This window comes from Chiloscyllium punctatum, chromosome 5, assembly GCF_047496795.1.
Source record: "Chiloscyllium punctatum isolate Juve2018m chromosome 5, sChiPun1.3, whole genome shotgun sequence".
Lineage (NCBI taxonomy): Eukaryota > Metazoa > Chordata > Chondrichthyes > Orectolobiformes > Hemiscylliidae > Chiloscyllium > Chiloscyllium punctatum.
In genome coordinates this window covers 142,121,639-142,144,229 of record NC_092743.1, presented here as the reverse complement: position 1 = coordinate 142,144,229, position 22,591 = coordinate 142,121,639, and the positions used below count along the sequence as shown (strand labels likewise).

The 22,591-nt window shown below is 41.8% G+C and overlaps 1 protein-coding gene across 5 annotated transcripts in view; it reads left to right on the top strand.

The window, feature by feature from the left end:
- LOC140477509 (sodium/potassium-transporting ATPase subunit beta-1-interacting protein 3-like) overlaps window positions 1-22,591 on the top strand; it is a 451,646-nt gene that overhangs the window by 392,380 nt on the left and 36,675 nt on the right. For 3 of the 5 annotated variants that reach the window (XM_072571551.1, XM_072571556.1, XM_072571553.1), the window contains one exon: window positions 19,471-19,531. The exons of 1 other annotated variant lie outside the window; for it this stretch is intronic. In XM_072571551.1, coding sequence (XP_072427652.1) covers window positions 19,471-19,531 — 61 coding nt within the window. Of the gene's footprint in view, window positions 1-19,470; window positions 19,572-22,591 lie in introns of all 5 variants that reach the window. One more of the 5 variants, XM_072571552.1, reaches the window with a different exon arrangement.

The window sequence follows — 22,591 nt, the reverse complement described above, 5'->3', positions numbered from 1 at the left end:
CATCTGACATTATATTGGGTGGAAGTTCATTGATGTTGCGGCTGGAGATGATTTGAGTTGAGCCATTATATTTCTGCATCAGAGCTCTTATGGTACAGTGGTAGTGTCCATAACTCTAGGCCAGAAAGCCTGGATTCAAGACCATGAATTGGAGTAACAACATCTCATCTTCCACCTGGACAGCCTGTAGCCCAGAGGACTCAACATTGAGTTCTCCAATTTCAAATAGCCTCGCTTCCCATCCCCTGATTCCCTTCCTAGCCTCTCCTCCTCCCTTCCATTCCTCTGATTGACCATTCCTCCCATTGACTAACCAGATCATACCCTCTACCTGTGTTCATCTATCCCTACCTCACCACCATGCTCCCCCCTCAAACCTTGCCCCCACCCCCCCTTTATCTGCAGCTCCCCCTACAACCCCCCCCCCTCCCCCCCCCCAGTCCTGAACAAGGGTTGCACCTGAAACGTTGACTTCTCCATCTCCTGATGCTGCCTGGCTTGCTGTGTTCTCCCAGACTCCTGCCTGTCTACCTTGAGTTCAAGTTCAACTGCCCAAAACATGCAGGAGCTGCAGATGTCAGATTCTGTCCTGGAAACAACAAATGCTGGAGATTACAGTGGGACTGACAGCATCCATGAGAGAGAGCAAGCTCACGTCAGCTCTGATGAAGAGTCATCTGGACCCAATCTAGTCCCACCTGCCAACACCCTGCCCATATCCCTCCAAACCCTTCCTATTCATATACCTATCCAGATGCCTTTTAAATGTTGCAATTGTACCAGCCTCCATCACTTTCTCTGGCAGCTCATTCCATACACATACCACTCTCTGTGTGAAAATGTTGCCCCTTAGGTCTCTTTTTTATCTTTTCCCTCTCACCCAAAACCTAGTTCTGGACTCTCCCACCCCAGGGAAAAGACTTTGTCTATTTATCCTATCCATGCCCCTCATGATTTTATAAACCTCTATAAGGTCACCCCTCAGTGTCCGATGCTCCAGGGAAAACAGCCCCAGCTTATTCAACCTCTTCCTCTAGCTCAGATCCTCCAATCCTGACAACATCCTTGTAAATCTTTTCTGAACCCTTTCAAGTTTTACAACATCTTTCGACAGGAAGGAGACCAGAATTGCACGCAATATTCCAACAATGGCCTAACCACGGCCGCAACATGACCTCCCAACTCCTGTACTCAATACTCTGACCAATAAAGGAAAGCATACCAAACGCCTTCTTCATTATCCTATCTACCTGCGACTCCACTTTCAAGGAGCTATGAACCTGCACTCCAAGGTCTCTTTGTTCAGCAACACTCCCTAAAACCTTACCATTAAGTGTATAAGTTCTGCTAAGATTTGCTTTCCCAAAATGCAGCACCTCAATTTTACGCAACATAAAAGAAGCAAAAACAGGCACTCTTTTTTTACCAGTATCCACCGTGTCCAAGCATTTATGCACAAATAAAATGGTATAAGCCCATTAACATGAGTTGAACAACATTTGTATACATGTCGTTCTGTTATAATGTGCATTTTGTCAACGTGTATTTGCTGTGATGTGATTGACACATTGGGGACGCTGTTTCTAAAGCGCAAACTTTTAATATATGTGTTGACTGTAACGTGATTACATCACTAACACTTTAAGCTCTATTTCTAAAGCACGATTTTTCTATAACACGGGGTTGCACAAGAATGCAACCATCACATTATAGAAGAATTGATTGGACTTAAATACTAAGGTCAGAAGTTACATAACGTCAGGTTAGAGTCCAACAAGTTTATTTGAAATCAAAGTTTTCAGAGCACTGTTCCTTCGTCACGCTCCGAAAGCTTGTGATTTCAAATAAACCTGTTGAACTATAACCTGGTATTGTGTGACATCTGAACTTGTTCACCCCCCGTCCAACACCAGCACCTCCATATTACGGATCCTAAATGTTAAAGTAGATGTAATATCTGGGTTTCTTGCTGTCCATAATCATTTATAAAGAACGTGAGAACAATAACATGATAGCAGCTCTGGATATGAAATTATATTCATGAACAATTTATCAGTTTGGCCATGGACTGCCAAAAGGACTGCCTCAATGTATCCATTCAGAATTTATTGAGCACAGAAGAGAGGGATGCTCAACTATTTTAGCTCAATGACATACTTTAAAAAATACTACTGGTGAATACAACAATCAGCCCACAGAAAACCCTTAAAGTATTAAATAAATACATCAAGCTGCACAGCTTGTCTCTAGTAAACTGCTTAAATGTTACTGATCCCTCAAAACGGTTGCAAAGTGCAAGATAATATTGTAGGGTTGACTCAGTATTGGGACAGATCATCACAGCTCACTAGTTGTAATAATTCAAGCAACATAAAGTTATGAGATGCATACATAGGGTTGACAGTCAGAATCTTTCTCCCAGAGTTGAAATGTCTAATACTAGGGTGCATGGATTTAAGGTGAGAGGGGGACAGTTCAAAGGGGCAGGTTTTTAACACAGAGGGTGGTAAGAGTGTGGCAGTGGAGGCAGATACAATAGGGGCATTTAAGGGACTTTTAGATAAACACATGAATATGCAAGGAACAGAGGAGTATGGACCAAGGGCAGGCAGAAGGGATTAGTTTAATTTGTCTGGCACAATATTGTGGGCCGAAGGGCCTGTTCCTGTACTGTACTGTTCTATGTTCTCCAACTCAATGTTCTAACGGTATTAGGGCCTTTACACTGATACTGGCTTAGTTTAAACTACAGAGCTTGGATCTCTATGTTTCCTTTGATCACAAACAACAAGGTTTATGATTCCACTGTTAGTATAAGATATGTTTGTTTTAGTGATTAAAGATAAAACAAAATCAGTATGAGGAAAAACTAAACAAGCATCAGAGTTAAAGCCGTATTTGTAATTTCCATGAAAGATCCAGTAGAACCTTCTAACAATAAATATTCTGGTAACAAAAAGAGACGTTGCTGGAGAAACTCAGCAAGTCTTGCAGCATAAGTGGAGAGAAAGCAGAGTTAACATTCACTTAGTTTCTCCAGTAATTTCTGATTTTGTTTCAGATTTCCAGTACCTGCACCTCTTTGTTATATTTAAGTATTCTGTTAATCTATGTTTGCTATTAGCAGATCAATACTCCCTCTGGTCCTGTTAAGATTACAAAGACAGTTTTGGGTAGTTTCCAAAACATCCTGGAACAGCAGGATTGGATATACAGCTGAGAAACAGACCATGTGGCCCAACCTGTCCATGCTAAATGTTTATTCTTCATTCAGACCTCCTGCTATCTTTTCAAATCTAAATCCACCATCATAACCAAAGAGTCACTTCTCTATCATTTGCTTATCCCATTTCACCTCACACACAGATCCATACTATTTGTTTCAATGCTGCCTGTGACAATGAATCCAACTTTCCAATCAATTTTTTTTGGATGAAGATGATCTTTCTGAATTCCCTGTTGGTGTTTTTGGTGACTATCTTATTTCATGGTCTGCAGTTATGCTTTTTCCCTCTAGAGTAAACAGTCTTAATGTATCCAGGATGTCACAACATTTTATAATTTTAAACACCTCTATCAGACCACCCCACTGTTTTTCAAATGAAAGAGTCTTGGAATAACCCTACAGCACCCCAAATGGACCATGTACCCCAGAGATTGGAAAGATTGTTCCATTGACTGTTCAGAGCAATCAAGTGTCTCCAGCTGAACCATGCTTGCATAATGTCCAACAGTTGGACAATAAGCCTGAGTGTGCTAAGAGATATACTAACGAATGATTTAGGATTGTCAATCCGCCTCAAATTTGTGCACATCCACGTGCAGGAAGCTACACAAGTTAATACACAGAAACGTATTCTTCACAGCCATTGCAAACATTGTGTACTTAACAAAAGAGGCAACATGCTTGCTCTGGTTCTTTCCTCAGGACAATGCCTTGACCAATCAGAATCACCCTTTCTGGCTTAAACTTAATCAAGGCATGGCAGTTAACTGGTAGTCATTATCAACTGGTTCTTTTTACCAGAGTCCACTTGGCAACCAGTCAGGACTCTCGTCATTCAGTGTAAAATGTTGTTCTCCTTTATACCAGTATTCTGCTGACTGACCTGGAAAGCCTCAGCAAAACTAGTGATTTCTCATCAGTACAGGTTTCCAGTTATTTACACATCTAAAACATCTACACTGTTCTTAAGAGGATATCTGCTTTCTTGACGCAAAAGTTCAAAACTTGGGGAAGGACCTTGACCTGTCTTTGCCCGAGACTGAGAACCTTTCTTGTGCATGGACTGATCTTATCTTTGACCTTCAATTGAATTTTCCTTTTCATCAAACACATCTGTCTAAGTCTGATGCAGATCTGATCAGCTTTCAGTCTCAATTTGTATCGGAATAATCTTTAAAATCTACTCACTGGACGTAGGTATCGCTGGCTGGGCCAACATTTATTGCCCGTCCCTTTTTGCTCTTGAGAAGGGTGGGGGTGAGCCAGGTATGTACAAGAACCACATAATTTTACTACTCTCTCTGGCAGCTACTTTAGCTATTTTTGATTATTCTATTTTACCTTAGTCTCCTGGTTCAGCTTTAGACCTTGATCTAATTCTCAGTCTAATGATGTTTTCCCTTCTACTAAATGTACTGTCGCCAGTGAAAACCAGATTTTGGGTTGTCTAAGAAACAGTTCAGCTGGAATAATAGTGTTAGTGGAGTGGGGTGTGTTACAATAAATAAGTAAATCGCCAATTTGCATTTCAATGACATCTGACATTCCTTTCCGTTTGTACTTGTTTTTATTTAACAAGAGCACAGTTAATAATTTATACAGTACAATCTGCTGCTCTATTTCAAACTGCAGGCTATGGTGGAACTGGACTCAGCTTTAGTCCACTCACTCTCATAACATTCGAAAAGCCTCTGAACAAAATCGAGGTCAGTTGTCAGACACAATTTCCTCTGGAAACCCATAAGCAGCAATTATCTATAAAATATCTCTAATGTTTTGCTGTTTATTTTACAATTTATTTGAAACACCTCAACCCAGTTTGAATAGCTTCTTGTTTATACATTTGTGTATGAGACATGAGTGTAGCTGGCTTAGCCAACATTTTATTGTCCCATTCCTGGTTGCCCTTGAGAAGGTGGGGGTGAGCTACCATCTTGAACCACTATAGGCCATGTGCTGTAGGTAGACCCACAATGCCCTTACGGAGGGGTTTCCTACTCTGTGTGGAAAGGCAGCACATATGGCTTAATATTTTGGAAACATTATCATATGGAAGTAAGTTAAGACCCTCCAATTCACTTTAACACAACCTGAATGTTTTGTTGCACTACATTGTCCAAAATCACAGAACTTCCTTCCTCAAGCGTTTGATCAATACGTACAACAAAATTGATAAATGTGGCATAAACTTATTTTAATAATAATTAGTGAGTTTTGAGAAGATTTGTAGCTCAGGTTCAGGTTCTGGAAGTAGGTTTGCTCGCTGAGCTGGAAGGTTCATTTCCAGACGTTTCGTCACCATACTAGGTGAAGATATTACCTAGTTGAGTGACGAAATATCTGGAAATGAACCTTCCAACTCAGCGAGCAAACCTACATCCAATAATAATTAGACTGACAAAAGATCTGAGGTTCAGAAATATTCAAAGGGTGTGGTGCATTTTTAATGGATAGAGCCTCCTTTGAGGTAAGATGTAATCCATCTCAGTCTATACAATGACCCAAAATGCTCCATGGAATTTTGAAATATTCCACATATTTGGCTGCCTTCACCCAAATTCTACACTTTTCCAAATGTTGGGGCACCTTTTTCAGTCTGTCACCATGGATCTGCCTATTCCATCCTGAAGTAAGTGTGTCCTACAAATGACACTGTACTCCTTGAATTCCTGCAAAATTGGATGGTCACCCCTCAAAACATTTTGGGGGGGGTGGGGCTGAAGGAACACCAAATGTCTGGTCCTCCTTCAGCTTTTACTGTTCCCACACTGCCAGGTTAACTGGCACATTATTGGGAACATCCAGGAAATAATTAACAATGAGAAACATTGAGCTGTTCCACATACACACTAAACTATTTCAATCACACTCTCCCCTCCCAGCAATACCTGTTGAAGCAGACCATCTTCAAAAGTCAGTCCACAGTCAAAAGTTACAAACAATTTTTCCACAAAGTCTGGATTTGTAAAGCTATTTCACAGCAAAACACCTTCCCATCCTCCACCCCGCCAACCCCCCCCCCCCCCCCCCCCCCCCCCTCCCCCATGCCCTAGCCCTGTTTCATTGAAGTTTTTTCCAATACAAACTTGTTTGGCCAAGGACATCCTCAATCCCATTCCCAAACACCAGCTGGTGGTGGTGGCTGTGTCAGACCCGGTGCAGGGGTAAAGGCTGAGTCAGATCCCAGGGGGTGTGGGGATTGTGGGGAAGGAGGATAACGGGCTATCGAGCCAAGTGCCAGGATCTGCGGGAGCTGTACTTGGCAGTGTTTATGGATAAGACTCTGCAATCCCCAACTGTATGCCTCAAGTTGTTTCCTGTGGGCTAATCAAAACTTGGAAAATATCATTGTTTCAAGTTTAGCAATTTGGCAGAACTTTAAAATCTATTAGATGTACGATACAGTACAATACAGCACAGGAACAGGCTCTTCTGCCCACCACGCCTATTCCAATTCCCAGTCCTTATTTAGCTCTGCTTATTGCCCATACACAGTTTCTATGCCTCTGTTTGCTTCCCATTCATGTGACTATCAAGATTCACCTTGGAAATGTAGCTAAAGTGCCTGCTTCCACCACCTCCATTGGCAGTGCGTTCCAGTGAAAAATGTTTCCCCCACTCCTCCTGTAAACTTCCTCCCCTCTCACCTTGAACCTGTGCCCTCTCGTAGTTGACCATTCCAACCTGGGAAAATCCTCCAACTAACCACCCTGCCTATGTCTCTCGTAATCTTGTAGACCTCGATCAGGTCACCCCTCAGCCTCTATCTTTCCAGTGAAAGTGTTCTGAGTAGATGGTTTGACTTCTAAAAGGTGATCACTGTATTTTTCACACACAGAGGACAGGAAAGCAGAAAAGCAGCCTGTGCTCCCAGCAATACCTTCTGCTCCAAGAAAACTTTCACACAATCTACAGGGATTTCTTTTTCCAGAGGATGTAAGCATTGTCGTAATCATACTGCTTAATGGATGGAATATCTTTAGGATGTCTTTTAACTGAAACAGTCAGAGCTGGGCGTTCTCAATACGTTCTGTCAGAAAACTGCTTTATTGAAGATCTTAATATAGAGCTGACATATCCATTTCACTGAATAGGCTGCAGGTAACAGAACACAGAATATGCAACCAAGGATTGACAATATTTGGAGGGTCCATCCGAAAGTCTCTGTGATGCATCTGATCTCAGAGATATGCTTACAAAATGCAGCTAAACTAATTAGCAATGCCAATTGGATGGGTGCAATGATAGTTGGGTGCTCAGGTATAATTGAGAAGGAAATAGTGTTATTTTTACCTTGGACAGAGAGCAGACAGGCTTATCACATGTTTCAGGGAGGAAATTAGTTTCTCTGTGCATGCATTGTAGCACTTCTTTATATTTAACCAAAATTAAAAGCTTGACCTTGTGGGTGACACCGATTGTAATGGATAAGGTTGGCAACCTAACGTCCAAATGTATTTACCTGCTCATGGTGACAGAGTTTGGCAAACAGCCCATGAATAAATCACAAGGTAGCACCTCCCTTCTCCATTCTCAAACTAAAAATATTTTTAAAAGAAGGTAACAGAATCACAGCAGGTTGCATGTTAGCATATGCCGCTCCATTATTCAACAAAGCAGGAAGAGAGGCATCTGCTTTATCATGTGCTTTAACCCAATAATGCAACCTAAGGTTAGAGGCAATGCTCTGGAGTATCTCAGGCTATGAGTGTTTACACATACCCTGAGGCTGATTGGTCTTTATCTCTACGTAAGATTCTTTGGCAGCAACAATAGAAGTTGCTGGAAAAGCTCAGCAGGTCTGGCAGCACCTGTGGAGAGAAATCAGAGTTAATGTTTCAGGTCCTGTAACCCTTCCTCAGAAGATTCTTTAGCACCTTATATCCTGTAACACATCCTTATCTGCATCAGGATGTATCAGGAGTTCAATTACAGCTCTCCAGTGCAGTACCTAAAACCTTCCTCTCTTCACTCTAGACTAATATCTTCTCTCTGACTGATGTTAGAGTCACATAATCAGTTACATCATGATTATATAAATAAAAGAAGTAAAATACTGTGGATTTTGAATATCTGAACTAAGGAACAAAGCAGTGGGGAAAGTCAGGAAGTCTGGCAGCATCTGTGAAGGAAGAAACAGAGTTCACATCTCATGACTTTTCTTCAATTTCATTATGCAACAAGAACCATGAACTACATGCCTGTTATTCTGATAATTGTTCTTAGAAGGTACAAGAATTTATCATTAAGTTGTAATACGCTCAGAAAACCACAGTTTAATCGAAGTCAGCATGGATGTATAAAAGGAAAATTATGTTTGAGGATGTAAGTGATAGGATAACCAATAGGGAAGCTGTAGATCTCATGTACCTGGATTTCGAAAAGTCACTTAAAAAGGTGTCTTATAAAAAGGTAATGCAGGAGGGTCATGGAGTTGGCGTCCAGGTGAATTTTCCCGTGTCCTGGTTTCCCCATGCAGTTTCCTCCCTAACAACATTGTGGCTCTACCTCCAGCACATAGACTGCAGTGGTTCAAGAAGGCAGCTCACCCCCACCTTCCCAAGGGCCGGGCAATAAATGCTGGGCCGAGCCGGTGACGCAAACATCCCACAAAGGAATATTTTAAAAAGTTCTACCCAATAGCTGCAACCTGACCTGACTGGGCCAGGGGATCAGGATGACTGCACACCTCCTTGCATGATGATCTTGAGAATTTCTAAGCTCAGAAAGGCAAGGGTGAATTGATTCATGTGATGTGTGTGTGAGGCAGTCTGGGTTGGCTCTGTATGGTTAATACACTGTAGAGACACTGCTCTGTCTGAGTTATCCAAGCAACACAGATTGATAGAATCCCTACAGTTGGAAGCAGGCCATTCAGCCCATTGAGTCACATTGACACTCCAAAGACCATTCCACCCAAACCCACCTACCTATCCCTGTATCCTTGCATTTCCCATGATCAGTCCACCTGCACAGACCCTGGACTGGTACCTGAGGCTCCCTTGAATTACTGAGCTGAAACCCCTTGAGTAAAGACTATCCTCCTTCACTTGAGAAAGGCCTGTTGAGGAGCTTCTTGACTTTGTACCTGCACTAAATGGCAAGACAAAGTAATCTGCATCTAGGATCTCTGGTTAATGGGGAAATGAGTAGAAAGGCAGGGCAGTGCACACAGGGATGCAGTGGGCATCCATGTATTCAGACTGAGTGGACTCTAGGTCAAGTGAAGAACCCAAAGATGCAGGATTGTCTTCAGGTTAGCATGCACGTTTTGTTGGCAATTAGGAAGGCAAATGCAATGTTAGCATTCATTTCAAGAGACCTAGAATACAAGAGCAGAGAGGCTGTATTTGAAATATTGTTGGCATTTTTGGGCCCAGTATCTAAGGAAAGATGTGCTGCCCTAGGAGAAGTTCCAGAGGAAGTTTCTAAGAATGATCTCGGGGATGAAGGGCCTGTCATATGAAGAGCAGTTCAAGGCTCTAAGTCTGTACTCGATGGAGTTTCGAAGGATGTGCAGGGAATGATCTGACTAAAACTTGCAGAATACTGAGAAGCCTGGATAGAATGGATGTGGAGAAGATGTTTCCACTGGTGGGAGAGACGAGGACCCAAAGGGACAGCCTCAGAGTGAAGGGACAACCCTTTAGAACTGAGATGAGGAGGGATTTCTTCAGCCAGAGGGTGGGGAATTCTGTGGAACTCATTGCTGTAGAACGCTGTGGAGGCCAAATCATTGAGTGCGTTTATGACAGAGATACATAGGTTCTTGATTAGTTAGGGGATCAAGGGTTACGGGGAGAAGGCAGGAGGATGGGGTTCAGAAAAATATCTGCCATGATTGAATGGTGGAGCAGATCTGATGGGCTGAATGGCCTAATTCAGCTCCTACATATTATGGCCTTATTGTCTTACTTTTCATTTTAATTTTCCATTTTATATCCTGCTATTATGTTTTTACCAAAGTTTGTAATTAGCATTAATTGAGAAGGGTTTAATAGCTAAAGTTTATTACATTTGAAAACAGTTTTTACATTCAAAAACTCAATTCAAAAGATTGTGCTTTGACCAAAGCAGTGAAGTCTTCAATTTAGCTTTGACTAAATGTGCTTAATTTAGCATTGATGGACCATTGACAAGTTCTCATACCCAACAAGTACATCATTATACTTGGGCCATGTGCGGCCCACAATTTCTCTTTTCATGTGTTACTTATAATTCTATCTGAATGTGATTAATTGACCTTTTCTGCTTGAAGGAGACTCCTTACCCCTTTGTCATGCATCTAAAAAGGGACAAAAGTAAAATTAGTGTAGAAAATTGTGTCAGCAAGGCCAGCAACTATTAGGATAAACTATCGTTCAGCTATCTGTTTGTCAGAAGATGTGCTTTCTATTTAACAATCATGAACAGGCAGAGGCTACACAAATCCTCAGATTGTTCTGTCTTGTGAGACGTTTATGGCTGATTTTCAATCTTACCTCCATTTTCCCACCCATTCTCCAAATTCAATGTCTATAAATCAATCTCAACCTTAAATAAACTTAAGAGCTCATGTTCCACAGTCCTCTGGGTGGATAGTTCCAAGGAAGTGAGGAAAGAGTCCCTCATCTCAGTCTGAAATGGATGTTCCCTTGAAAATACCTGCTATTTCAAACTATTCCAACTAGGGATACGTATCTCATCAAATCCTCTTGGAAACTTTCAAAAACAGGAGAACATCATTATTCGACAGTTATTCATCCAAATACCAATGTGTTTAGTTCCATTCCATTGAATCTTCACATAGGATAGCCTCTTCTACATTCCACGTATCAATCTAATGTTGCTTTGGTGGCACCATAAAGACAAGTTTATCCTTTCTTAACTGTGGAGATTAAAACTATACGCAGTAATCCCAGGTGGGCACTCATTAACGTGAGCGTGCCGTTGTTGGATTGGGGTGGACAAGGTCAGAAGTCACATGACACCAGGTTATAGTCTATCACTTCACCTGATGGTGGAGCAGTGCTCTGAAAGGTTGTGATTTCAGATAAACCTGTTGGATGATAATCTGGTGTCAGGTGACTTCTAGCATTGTTCTCATTAATACCTTGTAAAATTGCAACATGATTCACGTACTCTAACTCTTTTGCAATGAAGATCAACATGCCACATGTTTTCATAATTACATATTGCACTTGAATGTTAAATTTCTATCCATTTTGCACAGGGCACAAATATCTCTGTAAAACAACAGTTAATGCTTGATCATTTAAAAAATATTTTGTTTTCTGATTTTTCTACTTTCAATCCATTGGAAGCAGTCCAGAATCACCATTTGAAAGATCATACTCAGTTCATGCATCATGTCCCTGGCAACTTCCTTCTGAACCTTTGAGAATATGTCTCATTAATTTCTCCAGTATTTTCTCATTGATGGTTACGGGAGTTTTCTGTGTGCAAATTATCTTGGTATTTCCCATAGTACAACAGTGAGCATATTCCAGCAGTGATGACTCTTCTAAAGTGATTCATTGGTTGTGAAGGTGTGATATTAATCTACGATTTTCCTTTCTTTCCTTTACAAATAGTAATTGTTTAAAGTTTCTTACTCTCATTGTTTTCACATTAATGCATTTTCCTGTGTCTTCTACATTGAAGACAGAATAGTTACTTAATATCATACTTCATACTCCTCATTTGAATTTCTCCTGTCTCAGTCTCTAAGGGACCCCTATTTACTAAAATTGCTCTCTTCCTTTTACATGCTTATGGAAATGCTCACAGACAGTTTTCATGTTGCCCTCATTTTATTTTCATCCTTTGTACTATTTCTTTGGTCCTCCCTAGCTCATGATTAAATCTAATCTAATCCTCACAATTATTACCCTTCCTGACAATATCATGAATCTCTTTTATTCCAATACTTAACCTATGTGGTTAGCCATTGATCGATCTCTTTCTCCATGGAGTTTTACTTCTTAATTCTCATCAAATCTGCATTCCATTAAGAAATATTTATTTAAATGTTTGCTATTGCATATCATATTGGCAATCACTTGCGAACGAGTATGATTGTCCACCTCAGAAAGTCCATGTTACTGGTCATGGATTCTGTTGGTCTTGTGTGATTGATGAGCCCAAACCTAGAGTCCCATCCCTGACCATGCATTTGATATTGCACATTTATCTCAACTTTATATGTAATATCTTAGTCTATCCTAAGCAATGTTCTTAAGATATTGCACTTTAAGTAATTGCCTATAAGTACACTAAGTATTTAAGTAACTTTGGACATGTGTACATTACTCAAATACAACATTAAATTCCAACATGTTATAATTACTTTTGCCAAGTGGATTTCTTACTGTGAGATTAATAATTAACTCTAACTTATTACACAACGTAAGGCAATTGGTAGTGAGTCTAAATAAGGATTAGGAATCGGCACAGGCTTGGAATGTTGAAGGGCCTGTTCCTATGATGTATTGAATTGTATTGTAAATAACCTCTACTCTGGTTGGTTTCTATGAAACTGCTTCAAATGCATTCCATGAACTTGTCCTTCAAACTAATTTGCCAATTTGATTTGTTCAGTTTATGAAAAGATTAAAGTGCCTCAAAATAATGTCTTTCCTTTGTTGTATGTTTCGTTTATTTGTTGTTTAGAGCACTGTCCAATAGTATAGCAATTGCTAAGGGACCTACAGACGATTCCCACCAATATAGTCTTGTTAGTTCTTATCTCCACTCAATTGATGCAATTTTCTTCTCCTCTGAACCTAAATCCTTCTTGGTTACTGTCCTTCTATCATCCTTTAGTATCAGGCTAATGCCCCTGTTTGACTATCCCATCACTGTGGCTCAGTGGTTAGCACTGCTGCCTCACAGTGCCAGGAACCTGGGTTCAATTCCAGTCTCAGACAAGTTATATCTTTACAAAATGTCAACTGGCTGATATATTTAGTTAGGCAAAAGGACTTTTGCCTGAAACGTCGATTTTCCTGCTCCTCGGATGCTGCCTGACGCGCTGTGCTTTTCCAGCACCACTCTGATCTAAACTCTGATATGTTTAGTTACCAATCTTGGTCAGTTTATACAACTGTGTTTCTGTAATGGTTACTTATTCTATTTGGTCAATTTGGACTCAGCCACACAGCAGTCTAAATTAACTGGGAATGGGGTTTGACTAATAATGGGTTAAAAATATCTTGAGTGTCCTATAAATGCTGTTCTATGAGTGTACCATGACACCAGCGGTCAAGTAACCAATGGGTAGATGTTCATCTTAACAGACCCAGTAAACCCAAAAAATAAAAAAAGCTACAATTACATTAAAAAATGATGTTAATCCTCCCCATTGGCCCTGTATTTCAACATAAACATAGCTGTAGAGGCTAAAAATGAAAAAAAAAACACAAGTTACCAATCTCAACTCATGAGGGCCACTGACTACAATTTTCATGAGGACTTTAAATTAGGTGGTTAGGCTCCCACCAGAAATAGATTGAACTGCCTTAAGTAGTTACCAAGGAGGAAAAGAGAAGCTAATAATGTGACATTCATTACTCAGACAACAGTCTCAACATCCAAACCAGGTATTAGAAATGATATTATTTAGATACAAGATTAGATGTTACTGTCAGCATTCATACTTATCCTTGAGATATCAATGCTTTAGGAGTGTCATTTTCTATTGAACTGCCTGGTCTTTTATGCGTTCTGAAAACTGCAGTTTAGGCAACATAGATTTTGTGCACTAGAACACTGATGGTTTATAGCTGGCACAATAGTTTAAGATCACAGCATATTACAGGCAATTGGTGGCTCAGTGGTTAGCACTGGTACCTCACAGTATCAGGGACCTGGGAATGATTCCAGCCTTGGATGACTGTCTGTGTGGAGTTTGCATATTCTCCCCGTGTCTGCGTGGGTTTCCTTCAGTTTCCTCCCACAGTTCAAAGATGTGCAGGTCAGGTGAATTGGCCGTGGGAAATGTTGGATTAGGGTATGGGGGCATGATGCTGTTTGGAGGGTTGGTGCAGACTCAATGAGTCATATAGCCACTTTCTGTAATGTAGGGATTCTATGAAGTATACCGGCCTGATATTTCACTACTGCAGAGACACCAATGCTGCTTAAACATAACTAGTAATCTTTTTAAGTGCCAAATTTGGGCAACTCAAATACACTGCGAATCATTGCCTCAAGATGGGCTTCCATCTCACCAAGGTGGGCTTCCATTTCACCAAGGTGGGCTTCCATCTCTTCAAGGTGGGCTTCCATCTCACCAAGGTGGGCTTCCATTTCACCAAGGTGGGCTTCCATCTCTTCAAGGTGGACTTCCATTTCATCAAGGTGGGCTTCCATCTCTTCAAGGTGGGCTTCCATCTCACCAAGGTGGGCTTCTATCTCACCAAGATGGGCTTCCATCTCTTCAAGGCGGGCATCCATCTCACCAAGGTGGGCTTCCATTTCACCAAGGTGGGCTTCCATCTCACCAAGGTGGGCTTCCATCTCACCAAGGTGGGCTTCCATTTCATCAATGTTCAAACTCATTCAAAATTGCATCTTCAAGAGTTGAGCCCCAAGTCTCTATGCAAGTGGTTTGAGCATTCAGAAAAAGATGCTCTCTCATTACATCATAGATCATAGAATCGTTCATAGAATTTCTACAGTGTGGAAACAGGCCATTTAGCCCAACAAGTCCAGACTGACTCTCCGAAGAGCATCCTATCCAAATTCACTACCTTTCCCTGTAACCCTGTATTTCCCATGGCTAATCCACCTAACCTACACATCCTTTGAAGTGGGAGGAAACTGGAGCACCCAAAGGAAACCCAGACAGACACGGGGTGGGGGGGAGGGGGGGATATGTGCAAACTCCACACAGACAGTCACTCAAGACTGAAATCAAACCCAGATTCCTGGCACTGTGAGGCAGCAGTGCTAACCACTGAGCCACCAGGCCGCCCATCTTTGGCAAGTTTTGAGAAAAGATTTTCTGTAGATGTTGCAGGGTTAATTTTGTGGTCCTTGGCTGACTGCTGAGCAGACAACTGTAAATCTGCTACAGATTCAAGTAATAAACTTTTCTGTACACATGCAGACTTTGGAAAACATTCTGTACCATCTCACAATTCAGTTCAGACAGAAAGCAATATTAATAAGCAGCTTCGGAGGTCTGAAACTCCGTGTGCTATATCAGGAAGTATGATAGTCTTCCTGCCAAGACCTGTCATCAACACTAGTTGTTCCTCATTTGTGCAGTTAAACACTGTCCTATTTCCTTGATACATCTAGTTAATCCATTTCATTGCTCTGCATCTTTCAGCATTGAACAATGATACTGTTAGCAGAGAGGATGTTTTATGCATGTTCTGGGAGCAGGAGATTACTCTGTTGAATAGTAAAGAGGATTAACACAGTTAGCCAGCTGGACATCATAGAATGTGAGTTCCCTGATTAGGGTTGTTAATTTGATCCAATCAGAGAGCCCTGGCTGACAGGTAAAGGCAGCATTGTCAGAGATACTGACACTCTGGTCCCTGGCTCGAAATGAGACCGTACTAAAATCAAATACTGTTCGTGTATAGACAAAGGGTGACTTGGTGATGGTATACCGGCCTCTGTGTCGTTATTTCACAGCTAATTTAAGTTACTTTCCCTGCAGTTCTGATGACTTTAATAAACATTCTTTGAGCTCCTGAATATTATATTCTCCCTTCCTGTCACAACAGATGCTCATTGAAGAAAGGAGGGTATTATCCTTCATTCATTTCAATCATAATTTGGTCCTGAGCATTTGGGTTTTCTCTGTCAACAATGCTCAATTCTTCTAATATTGCTCAGCAAAGTGCTGTCCTGGCCCTTCCTCTTGCCACTGAAGCTGGTTAAAAGGTCCGTATGAAGTTTTGATGACAGTGGCCCATTTAGAGGCTAGCGTCCCCACCTTGAAGCCAAGGATTTGAGCTCCTGTCCAGGCCCTGATGGTCATGGGAGCTGTGCTCATAACTGACCAAAGATGAGTAACAACTCATAAATCTTTCCAATCTGTCAATGACAGGCTGTAAGAGTGGAAGAGAGCCTTGGTCAATGTGAGAGAAAGAGACTGAGGCCCCAACCATCACCATCAAAGGACTACAGCATTTGCTTTTATTCATTCATAGAATGACAGCATCTCTGGCTGGGTCAGCATTTATTGCCCATCCCTAATTACCCAGAAGGCAGTTAAGAGTCAACCATATTGCTGTGGGTCTGGAGACACATATAGACCAGACCAGGTAAGGATGGCTATTTCCTTCCCTGAAGGACATTAGTGAACCAGGTGGGTTTTTCCAACAATTGTTTCATCACTACCATTAGTCTCTTTAATTCCAGATTTTTATTGAATTCCACCATCTGTGGGATTTGAAGTTGGCCCTCCAGGCTGTTACCTGGGTCTCTGGATTAACAGTCCAGCATTAATACCACTTGGCCATTTCATGGAAAGGTATTTGTTGCCATAGCAACCTGGGTTCTTTGGGGAATTGGGTAGCTCAGTTGGCTGGACAGCTGGTGGCTGCAAACAGCATTCTGGTGTACTCAGGACCTGCCTCCTTCAATACCCATGGTGAATGCTGTGGCACTGTTGCACCTGCCTTTGGACAGACAGCATAAAAAGAAGCCCCATAGTTGTACTTCAAAGCTGCTTGTCAGTACAATTGATTTTATTCTTTGATTAGATTGCCTGTTGTGCACATATTTAAGATGGATATTTCAGAACAGCTCAAAGTAAAACTGACAGTTAGTCAATCCAACCAAAGTAACAGTAATCTCAGCAGCAGCTCATTAATATTAACAGCTAGACAGTAACAGCTACAAAGTGCTTGTAAACTATTCACTTGACCTAGATCTGCCTCAGTGTATTCTGTTTTCTCATGAAAATAGTGGATTGTGGTATAGTTTTGCATTATGTAAGTGAGGCTGACGTTACTGGAACATGAACAGGGCTTTAGCTGTCTTTTGTAATTAAAATCAAAACAGTACCCAATAATTGAAACAAATCCCACAATACTAATTGGGAAATTGCCCAATGAGCAGTGACTCATGCTGTCGGAATACCGTATTGCATTCTGAGTTCCTGACAGGTCTGTGTGTCAACAACTTAAAAGATAATCTGTGATGACATTAATAATTGAAAGTGAAAAATGGATGCAAGTGTGCTCTGTAATTTAAGATGATTTCAAAGAGAATTTGCAATCAGTCAAATTTAATAAAAAGTTGTTTCCTTTACTCTTTGTGATTATGTGAATTAGGAAGAGCATCATAAATAATTAAGATGTATTTTATGTTTAGCAACTCTGTTTTTGAAAGAAGTGCTAATTATTCAAGGATCATTAAACTACTTTTAAAAGATTGTTAGTTAAGGGTAAGGTTTGAAAAATGGTTTTATTTTAGTTCTACATACATAATGATAATGGGGGTCAGTGCCTTAATAATGTGCGTTATAGAATTGGTGTCTTACACAAAATCAGAAGAGATAGGAGCAGGTTATTTGGCCCTAGCTTTGCCTGTGGCCCGACATCTCCTCTCCTGCAATGCTGGTGGTCTGGTGGTAACATAGCTGGACCAAATATCCAGAACCCCAGCCTACTGTCCTGGTGAGGTGGTTTCTCACCCAATCTCGCCAAATGGCAAAATTTGAATACAATAAAATCTGGAATTAAAAGTTTGGCAATGATAACCGTAGACCAATGATCAGGCTGATTAATGCTGTCTGTGGGTGGTTAGCTCAGTTGACAGGATGGCAGGTGAGCGATGTCAACAGCATAGGGTTCAATTTCTGCACCAGCTGAGGTTACCTTGAAGGATTCTCCTTCTCAGCCTCTCCCCTCACCTAAGGCACACTGACCCTCAGGTTAGCATCATCAGCAGGCCTCTATATCTCTCTGTGTAATGAGAGACCTATCATTACCTGGTCTGGCCTATATCTATCTCAATAGGCAGAGTGATGTGGTAGACTGCTCAATAAGGGTTGTTAAGGATTGGAAACAAATGTGAGCAATGCCCACATTCTATATAAGGATAAACTCTCCATTAAAAATAACTGCAGTGTTCTGTAGCCCATCCATTTAAATAAGATTCTGTTTTCCTATTCCTCCTGTAAAAATGGACAAACTTACATTTCACTCCATCTGAACTTTATGGATTGTTGAGGGGGAGATGGATGAAAATAGCATGAATGGCAGCAGTATCATTTTCCAAAGCAGACTGCAGCTACGATCCCCACAGGCAAGTGAACTCCAAGCCCAATTCATTGACTGCTTTCTTTCCACAGATGCTGCCAGACCTGCTGAGTTTTCCCAGCCATTCCTGTTTTTGTTTCTAATTTCCAGCATCTTCAGTTCTTCTGTCTTTTGTTTAACTATATTAAGGTGTTTAAACAAGTAAGCTATAAGTTTAACACAGTTCTTAGGTCCCTCTAGAGTTCATTTTTTAAAAATCTGTACCAACCAATCAGTTTCCTGCTCATTTAATGAATGTGTCTGGACTTCAGCTCTCGAGTTTGCTAACCTCTTAGTCTCTCTCTCAGACCATTTCTTGTTTGATGAAATACCAGAACAGTACCCTTTCCTTGTACTATATGGAACCTATACTCCATATTGGCCTCCAGGTTATTCACTCCCTGCCTTCTCAAAAGCCTCCTATATTTATCTGAGCAAAACTCCCAGAGATCTGAGTCAGAGCCTCAGCGTAGGAACCAGAATGAGCTAGTCGCTAAATTAACAGAGTGCTGTCACAAATGGACAGCTAAGTGTACCACTGATGACCACTGTGAAAGTTTATACTTAAGTTAAATGTGAAACACAAAATTTGACTCGATTTCAGAAACTTTGCAGCCCTGAGAATTAACTCAAATAAATCAATTAAAAATTAATAATACTTAGAATTTACGGTTCCCCAAAATGGCAGTTAAGTGCTCCATAAAGAGACAAAAAAAACCTGCAGATGCTGGAATCCAAAGTAGACAGGCAGGAGGCTGGAAGAGCAAAGGAAGCCAGGTAGCATTGGGGAGTGGTCTGTAAAGGATGTACTCTGTTGAGCTAGTCTCCAGTGTTACATCTTATTTTACTCTCTGCGTTATTTAATTTTTTTTAGAATTATGGAAAGAATAATAAAGAATAAAATGAGTCAGTTCTATTCCAAGGATTGTGAAATACATTGAAAACTACTTCCATCAGGATGTAACTTTCACTTCTCTGATTCTGTTCTCCCTACAGCTGATTGGCTTTGTCTATGCCTGCTATGTGATCAGTATTTTCACCGAGGATGAGGACACCTGTAAGTACTGAAAACCCATCCATCTCTGGATCACTCTCGGGTGAGCCATGATCTTTGCTATAATGATTAAATTTGCCATAGATTAATTATCTATATCTCAGCAAGAATGCAACAAAGTAATAAGGATTTTCTTTAAACAGAACTTCTCTTCAACATTGTCAATCTGATACCACAACTGGAGTATTAGGTCAGATCTCTCACAGTTTATTTAATGGAATTCAAGTGGACTTAAAAATAAGTTGCCCGTCATCTGACTTTCACATAATTCTGGGGACTGTGACAAATATTCCACAAGTTAAGGAAAACAACTTTTTACTGTTCAGGATTCTGAATTCAACTCCCATTTGTGTGTTATCTGACATTGACTGGAGTGCTCAGATTGTTGAAATTAACCTGTTTACCTGAGCTAGGGACCTGGTCACTCATTCTTTTGTTTGCTTCCTACAGCCACTGGTGATTGCACTGAATCACAATCCTTTAGTAGGGTTCTTTTAAAATGCTAACAATGATTACAATCTACATGGATGATTTGGAGCTGAGATCCACATGTAGTGAGTCATAGTTTGCAGATGTCACTCAGCTAAGTGGTAGAGCAAAGTGCAGAAGACTGTGAAACTGTGCAAAGGAATGTAGTTTACGTGAGTGGGCAAAGATCTGGCAGATGGAGTACGGTGCTGGTAATTGTGTGGTCATCCATTTTGGTAGGCACAGCAGTATTTGAATAGTAAAATGTTGCAGCATGTTGCTATGGGTGTCCCTGTGCATGAATCACAGAAGGTTGGTCTGCAGTTCCAACAGGTAATTAAGGCAGGAAATGGAATTTTTTTTATCCTTCATTGGGAAAGGGCTTGAGTTTAAAAGTAAGGAGGTTATGTTGCAGCTGTACAGGGAGCTGGTGAGACCACACCTGGAGTACTGTGTGCAGTTTCGGTCTCCTTACTTGAGTAAGGATGTACTAGCACTGGAGGAGCAGAGAAGGTTCGCGAGGTTGATTCCAGAGTTGAGGAGGTTGACTTATCAGGAGAGACTGGGTAGACTGAGATTATGTTCAACAGAATTGACAAGAATGAGGGCGGATCTTACAAAAACATAAAGGGAACAGATAGGACAGAAGTAGAGAGGATGTTTCCACTGGGATGTGAAACTACGACAAGAGGGCATAGTCTCAAAATTAGGGGGAGCAGATTTAAGACTGCATTGAGGAGTGTAAGAGCTGTGTAAGGGTAGTGCAAGGGCAGTGTAGAGCAGTGTAAGGGGAGTGTAAGGGGAGTGTAAGTGCAGTGTAAGGGTATTGTAAAGGCAGTGTAGAGCAGTGTAAGGGGAGTGTAGAGCAATGAGGTAAAAACAATAACTGCAGATGCTGGAAAGCAAATACTGGATTAGTGGTGCTGGAAGAGCACAGCAGTTCAGGCAGCATCCAACGAGCAGCGAAATTGACGTTTCGGGCAAAAGCCCTTCATCAGGAATAAAGGCAGTGAGCCTGAAGCGTGGAGAGATAAGCTAGAGGAGGGTGGGGGTGGGGAGAGAGTAGCATAGAGTACTATGGGTGCATGGGGGAGGAGATGAAGGTGATAGGTCAAGGAGGAGAGGGTGGAGTGGATAGGTGGAAAAGGAGATAGGCAGGTAGGACAAGTCCGGACAAATCAAGGAGACAGTGTAGAGCAGTGTAAGAACAGTGAAAACGCAGTGCAGAGCAGTGTAAGGGGAGTGTAGAGCAGTGTAAGGGCAGTGTAGAGCAGTGTAGAGCAGTGTAAGGGGAGAGTAGAGCAGTGTAAGGGCAGTGTAGAGCAGTGTAAGGGGAGTGTAGAACAGTGTAAGGGGAGTGTAGAACAGTGTAAGGGGAGTGTAGAGCAGTGTAAGGGCAGTGTAGAGCAGTGTAAGGAGAGAGTAGAGCAGTGTAAGAGCAGTGTAGAGCAGTGTAAGGGGAGTGCAGAGCAGTGTAAGGGCAGTGTAAGGGGAGAGTAGAGCAGTGTAAGGGGAGTGTAGAACAGTGTAAGGGGAGTGTAGAGCAGTGAAAGGGGAGTGTAGAGCAGTGTAAGGGCAGTGTAAGGGGAGAGTAGAGCAGTGTAAGGGGAGTGTAGAACAGTGTAAGGGGAGTGTAGAGCAGTGAAAGGGGAGTGTAGAGCAGTGTAAGGGCAGTGTAAGGGGAGAGTAGAGCAGTGTAAGGGCAGTGTAGAGCAGTGTAAGGGCAGTGTAAGGAGAGAGTAGAGCAGTGTAAGGGGAGTGTAGAACAGTGTAAGGGGAGTGTAGAGCAGTGAAAGTGGAGTGTAGAGCAGTGTAAGGGCAGTGTAGAGCAGTGTAAGGGGAGTGTAGAGCAGTGAAAGTGGAGTGTAGAGCAGTGTAAGGGCAGTGTAGAGCAATGTAAGGGCTGTGTAGAGCAGTGTAAGGGGAGTGTAGAGCAGTGTAAGGGGAGTGTAGAGCAGTGTAAGGGCAGTGTAAGGGGAGAGTAGAGCAGTGTAAGGGGAGTGTAGAGCAGTGTAGAGCAGTGTAAGGGCAGTGTAAGGGGAGAGTAGAGCAGTGTAAGGGGAGTGTAGAGCAGTGTAAGGGGAGTGTAGAGCAGTGTAAGGGCAGTGTAAGGGGAGAGTAGAGCAGTGTAAGGGGAGTGTAAGGGGAGAGTAGAGCAGTGTAAGGGGAGTATAGAGCAGTGTAGAGCAGTGTAAGGGGAGTGTAAGGGGAGTGTAGAGCAGTGTAAGGGGAGTATAGAGCAGTGTAGAGCAGTGTAAGGGCAGTGTAAGGGGAGTGTAGAGCAGTGTAAGGGGAGTATAGAGCAGTGTAAGGGGAGTATAGAGCAGTGTAGAGCAGTGTAAGGGCAGTGTAAGGGGAGTGTACAGCAGTGTAAGGGGAGTGTAAGGGGAGTGTAGAGCAGTGTAAGGGGAGAGTAAGGGGAGTGTAGAGCAGTGTAAGGGGAGTATAGAGCAGTGTAGAGCAGTGAAAGGGCAGTGTAAGGGGAGTGTAGAGCAGTGTAAGGGGAGTGTAAGGGGAGTGTAGAGCAGTGTAAGGGGAGTATAGAGCAGTGTAAGGGGAGTGTAAGGGGAGTGTAGAGCAGTGTAAGGGGAGTAT